At 28.1% G+C, this 6,950-nt stretch overlaps 1 protein-coding gene across 1 annotated transcript; it reads left to right on the forward strand.

The window, feature by feature from the left end:
- Positions 1-3,712: 3,712 nt before the first annotated feature.
- Positions 3,713-6,199, forward strand: LOC136080358 (uncharacterized). Its single transcript, XM_065796974.1, has one exon. It carries the CDS (start codon positions 3,713-3,715, stop codon positions 6,197-6,199), a length of 2,487 nt encoding a protein of 828 aa, XP_065653046.1.
- The last annotated feature ends 751 nt before the right edge of the window (positions 6,200-6,950 follow it).

The raw sequence follows: 6,950 nt of genomic DNA on the forward strand, positions 1-6,950 counted from the left end.
AAAAACGAGCTAGAAACTAGCTAGCGAATATGAGCGGTTGAGCTTAATGACAATTTTTGACCAATTTTTTTCTCTCACATTATTGTTTCATTTTGTTCTATACGTTTAACAAAAAAATTTTTGGAATTAAATCAAATATATTTATTACGATATTATATATATATATATATATATATATATATATATATATATATATATATATATATATATATATATATATATATATATATATATCTGTGTGTGTGTGTGTGTGTGTGTGTGTGTGTGTGTGTGTGTGTGTGTGTGTGTGTGTGTGTGTATCATATTATATCAATACGTAGCTATGATTCAGATATGCATCGTATAAGAAAATGTGCGATGTTTATATCATATTTGATAAAGAACAACCCCACCGTTTTCACCGTCTTTGTTTGAGAACAAACTTCTGCTTGGTTTAAGAACATGGTTTATCTATCGCTTAGAATATTTAATTCTAAAAATAAAGTAATGTTATTAATAGCACTTGCTAAAAAACATGTTTTGTGTATACAAACCGGCTAGCGCTATCGACAAGCTAAAGCCTTATAGTTAGGTTTTAACAAACTACAAAGCTTCGAGATATAGCTACCAACTTGTTGTTTTAAAATCATTAACTAAAAACCCGCAATATGTATAAACATATCGTTATAGCGATAGGTGGTACACATAGTAGCAATAGAATTGTCGTTATATAGTTGCTCGCGACATAGGTACAACATGTAGCTATTGATATATTGTAACAACATCGTTAGCCAAAAAGCTGCAACATGTAACTTTAGATTTGTTGTTAAGTTGTAGTAAACTACATTACTACAATCTATTATAATATTGTGATTATGATATCTAGCTTTCGAATAGATACAAACTTTTCGTTATGTTATAATTAGTTACAATAATATAATAATTATTATTATTTATTTATTATTTATTATTATTTTATTTATTATAAGACAAGTCTGTATCTAATCGATAGCTACTAATTGTAGCTTTAAAGCTATTAATGTGGTTTTAGGTACAACTATTAAAATAATAGAAATTAAAAAAAATTTAACCGCATGCAAAAAAATGGTTTGGTTGGTATAATTAGAATTCTGGCCAAAGCCTTTTGCCACCCCAGTAAATATATATATATATATATATATATATATATATATATATATATATATATATATATATATTATATATATATATATATATATAAGGTATATATAATAATAATATACGATACAAATAAATTATCAGTAGTATATGAAAATAGAAAGAAACGTCATTTTTAGATGAGTAATGGAGTTTTAGATAGAATATATGGATACGGTTTTAACGATTAGTTAAAACCGTATTCATATATTCATCTAAATACAAAGTTATTTAGATGAATATATGGATACGGTCCCAGGAAAAAAAGTTTTATAGAAATTCTAACTTCTATAAACTTTCGGAATAGATTGTCTATAGAAATTCTATAGAATTCTATAGAATTTTTATAGAATGTCTATTGGTTTCTAAGAAATTGCTATAAAACTTTTTTTCTATAGAAAAAAAAGTAGACAAAAAAGTTCTATTGGAATTTCTATAGAAATTAACAGAGATTCTATAAAAATTCTATAGAGTTCTATAGAATTTCTATAGACCATATGTTCCAAAAGTTTATAGAAATTTTATAGAACTTTTTTTCCTGGGGTTCTACAAAAATTCTATGAAAATTTGATAAAAACTATAAAAATTTTATAGAATTTATATAGAACTTATATAGAATATCTATTAATTTTTATAGAAATTGCTATAAAACCTTATTTTCTATAGAAAAAAAAGTTAAAAAAAAAAGTCCTATAGGAATTTCTATAGAGACTAACAAAGATTCTATAGAAATTCTATAGAAATCTATAGAATTTCTACATTATGCCATATGTTTCAAAAGATTATAGAAATTTTATAGAATTTATTTTCCTGGGTCAACGAAGGCTAACTCAATGCCGACAACGTTAATCCCCCCTCCCCCTACTTCACTTTTTTTGTAAAGGAACTTTTTATTTATTTTTTTTAATGAATATTTCAAGATATAGAGAACCTTTTTTTATAAATTGGCGATTGTGCCCTCCTATTTCAAAAACCGTTATAAAAGTTATAAATGAATTTAAAGAATTTTTGCTTTTTTTCTATACCGCTGGATGAACCATCAAATTTAAATTCATTAGCACAGTTATTTGTATTTTGTAGGTATATTTAAAAAGAAACAAACTTTAGTATTTTTGTTCTCTTCTTTTCTCGTGACAATTCTTAAGGGCTTCTCATATTATGGAAAATTTTAAAAAACTTTTTAATGACAATCAACTACAATTGACATTTTTGTGATAAATCACTTCTGACAGAACTTTCAGCTATAAGTCAGGTTTATTTTGTTTGTTTTAAATTCATTTATATGGCCGTTCTTGTAATATTTACATGTTTTGTGTATGAAAATATATAAAGATGACAAGGACACACACACAGACTCTATAAATGCAAAATAATTCAAGAATGCAGACGAAGTTTAAAACTTCTTTAATAAATATAGTTTTATTTAATAAATAAAAGTTTTAAACTATTTTAAAGCAAATAAAGTGAGCAGTCATGATCAAAATGAAAGTAGTAAGATAATAATATAATGAGCTTTATACATATTTTCGATCACAATATGCGAAAAGCAACTTCATAAAGATATAGTTAAGGCCGTAATCTCGACCAAAAATGTTGAAAATATAGGTGACAAGTTTTTAATCTCGTCAGTTAAAGAATTAATTACTATGACAAACTCGATTCTAAAAGAAAACAAAGAAATAAAATTGGAGCTAAGTCTGATGCGAGAAAAATTAACTCATCAAAGTAAACTTATTAAAAACCTTAAAGTATCAAACGAAAATACCCAAAACGTAAAATATGATTATTATGCACAATGTGAAGATAAACATTTTAACTACGACACGCAAAATGAAAATAAAAATTCTGAAGTCACCGCAAATTTTACGAAAGATAGCTTTCAGCAATCTTGCGGCAAACCAACAATCAAATCTATTGTTTCAAATTCGATTAATTGTGATTCCTTATATCCAAACAATATTGAAATTAAAAATACACAAAAACAATATTTTTCAAAAACATTTGCCAACGTTGTGGCTCAAACGCAATCAACCGCAAGAACTTCAGAGAAAATTTCTGACGTAATAAATGACAAAAAACTGAAAATGAGTATTGAACGGAATAAAGATGACAACTTTATTTTAATTGGTAAGAATAATAAACCCGTGCGGCCTGTTGCACGCCACCAAAATTTATCTTTTGAAAAAAAGTACCGTAAGGTCGAGCCTATCTTTGGAACTAAAATTACTGATCATAAAAGCATTGCAGGCGAAAAAATTATACGTAAATTTGATGTCTTTTTGGGAGGCATATGCAATCAAGTTACTGAAGAAGATCTTAAAAATTATATGATAAGTCAAATAGACATTACGCCATTGTTAGTTGCCGTAAACAAAATAAACGAGTATAATAGATCGTTTCGAGTTACAATAAACAGTTCGGAAAAAATAAAGATATTCAACCCTGAGGTATGGCACAAAAGTATAATTGTAAAACCTTTTAGGACAAAACGCTTTTTCAAAAACAGTGAACAAAATCTGGTATCCAACGGGAGCCAGGATAAAAATTTTAATTGAAAATGGATCCAAGCAGCATAAGAGGAAAAAACAAGCCTTCAACAACTTTCGATATATGTACTTTTAACTGTCAGGGACTTAAGTCAAACATTGAATTTACAAAGTCACTTATACAATCTTATGATATAACGTTTTTATGTGAACATTGGATATCTAAACTTGAATACTCCATAATAAGAGATTTATTTAATAAAACACACTCCATTTATTTCCATCAGTCTAATAAACATGTAAAAGGTCGAGCATTTGGCGGAAATGCGTTCTTTATACGAAGAAATCAATTCCAAAATATTAGAGTACTTTACGAGGATGACCATATTTTAGCAATAAATTTCGAAAAAAATGAACTTAATATTATAGTTATTGGAATATACCTCTCCTCATCGCGGAACAGCCTCTCATCATTGGAAGAATACAAAAGTCAACTAGATATCGTCAAAGGTTTAATTAATAGTTACGAAGGTAACGGTAATATAATTATAGCCGGTGGTTTCCAATCTTTTCCACACCAAATATATGACTTATTTGAAAGATCGAATTCCAAAAGAAACAGTTATTCTGTCCACTTATCTGAATTTTTAAAAACAAATCAATTAGAACTAGTAGATGTAACTAAAGGTTCTGGCCCTAATTATACATATCGGCACCAGACGCTACCGAATTCGTCATATATTGATCACGTCGCCATACCAAAATATACAAATTTCCTAAGTCTAAAATGCATTGTTCATCCTGAGGGCTCAAATAACTTAAGCGATCATTTACCACTTTCAATATCAGTTGAAGGTAAGCACACTAAATACAATACCACAATAGAAGAAGATACTAATATTCCTAGCTACGCTTGGAACGATTCTAACTTTATAAATTCATATAATGATCATTTAACCAATTGCTTTAACTATCTTAATTTTACTGATAATTATGAATACGACCTTATTCAAATCTGTAAAATAATTGCTGGCAGCGCTCAAATAGCTTTTAAGGAAACTTTAAAAAGTAAAAAGCAATGTTTGTATTCAAAATCTTGGTGGACACCTGAATTAAGTCGTTCTAAAACTATTCTTTCAATTCATTCCAACAAATGGAGGGATTCTGGTTTTTTAAAAGATTTAAACTCCGTAACTTTCAATTGTTACTTAATGGCTCGTAAAAGCTTTCGCAAAGCCGTCAAGTTGGCTCAAAATATTAAAATTTGCACACAGTATACTAAAATTGAAAAGTTAAAAAATGTTAGACCAAAAAACTTTTGGAATGCTTTTAGATGTTTAAACAAAGACATAAATTCTAGATTATTTACCATAAATAATAAAAAAGACAAAGAATCCATTACTTCAGAATTTGCAAACCACTTCGAAAAAGTACTGAATACTTCAAAAATAACACATCGTAATGGAAATCATCGGAGAATTCTCCCGTGTACAAAACATGATGATGTTATAATAACTGAAGAAAATATAATTAGGGCTATTTCGAACCTAAAATTTAAAAAATCTCCTGACTCTTTCGGTATCTCAGCAGAACATTTGAAATACGCAAATTGTGATACTTTAACAAAATGGCTCATCAAATTTTTTAATTATTCAATTAATTATGGATGGACACCATTATCAATGTCGACGTCTATTATTGTACCCCTTGTTAAATCGTATAAAAAATCTTTAGATAGCCCGAACAATTATCGCGGTATTAGCATTATACCAATTTTTACAAAGGTTCTAGAATACCTAATCCTTATTATATGTCCGGATATTAGAGATACTCACCCCCTACAATTTGGATTCAATGCTAACTGTTCAACGCTACATGCCGAATTTCTAAATAGCGAAACAATTAAACATTACAATAGCAACAACTCACCTGTATACCTATGCTCTTTAGATGTAGAAAAAGCTTTTGATAGCTGCAACTGGAATATCCTATTTGATAAATTATATTTCGATAAAAAATTACCACTCTGTATAGTTAACACTATCTCTTCGTTATATAACAATAGTAGTGCAACAGTCTCATATCAAGGTTGTAAATCAAACTCCTTTCTTCTAAAGCAAGGAGTAAGACAAGGATCGATTCTTTTACCTCACCTATATAATATTTACACTGAAAGTCTTCTTGAAACTATTACAAATCAAGGTATTTTTGGCACATCGATATATGGTAACTTCACTGGTGTGGTGGCATATGCGGATGATATCATACTTTTAAGCTCTACCCTCTCTGGTCTCAAAAAGCTGATAAAAACATGCAATATTTACAGTAATTTAAATTGTATTAAAATAAATGTCGAAAAAACTGAATTCTTGATTTCAGGTAAAGCACAAATACAAACCAATACGATAACGATATCTAGTAATAAAATAAATCTTCAGAATAAACTTAGACATCTGGGATTCACATGGGATACTAAACATTCAACTTTTGCTTCACTCAATAATACAAACATTCGTTTGTTGGCGATATTCAGGACCTATACCGTTTTCGGATGCTAAATTTTCAAAACTTAATTCAAAATAAAAAGAAGATAAAAATAGCACTTTCTAAAAGTGAAATTCTCTCCGAAGTTGAACAAACTTTGAAACATGCAATAGAGTGCTGGAATGCGAAAGAGCAAAGAGGAATTTTTAAACAAATTCTGGAAGAAAAAATTCTTAAGTGAAAATCACGAGAAATAACTTTCTTATTTTTCTTTTTTTACCTTATAAATTACATTGGGTGTTAAATAAATGAAATAATAATAAACACATTTTTTTACAAAATGTAAAACAGTTATAAGAGTTAATCAAATATGAAAAATTTATGATACTAATTTAAAATTAAAAAGAATGAAAATTCAAAAAATTATAAGAATTAAATTTAATCAATATGGCGTCTTACGCATATTTATTTACAACATGGCATTTTATACGCTTATATAATTTTAACGTGGCATTTACATGAAAGAGTAGACTCGACAATCATGAAAAATATTTTTCTCCAAAAGATTTGGAAAAAAGTCCAACTAAAGAAAAATGTTTCTCAAAAGTTTAATCAGTAAGTATCAGATAAAAGTTAAACCTTCAAAAACATGATTCCGTAGATAAAGCTGTATATAAATAGTTTATGAACACGTGTGAAGAAAGTGTACCATATTATTAAAACTTAACCAATAGGTTAGACAGTTATTAGGCCATCCAATGCTTTTTAATGCACAAATATTGCTTATAGTTATCTCGGCTACATTGGTGCTGGTTAAACAACCCC

The sequence above is a fragment of the Hydra vulgaris genome, chromosome 05 (genome assembly GCF_038396675.1).
Source record: "Hydra vulgaris chromosome 05, alternate assembly HydraT2T_AEP".
NCBI lineage: Eukaryota > Metazoa > Cnidaria > Hydrozoa > Anthoathecata > Hydridae > Hydra > Hydra vulgaris.

Excerpts from the sequence above, each read along its gene's own strand:
- LOC136080358 (XM_065796974.1), top strand. The coding sequence starts at position 3,713 with ATGGATCCAAGCAGCATAAGAGGAAAAAACAAGCCTTCAACAACTTTC.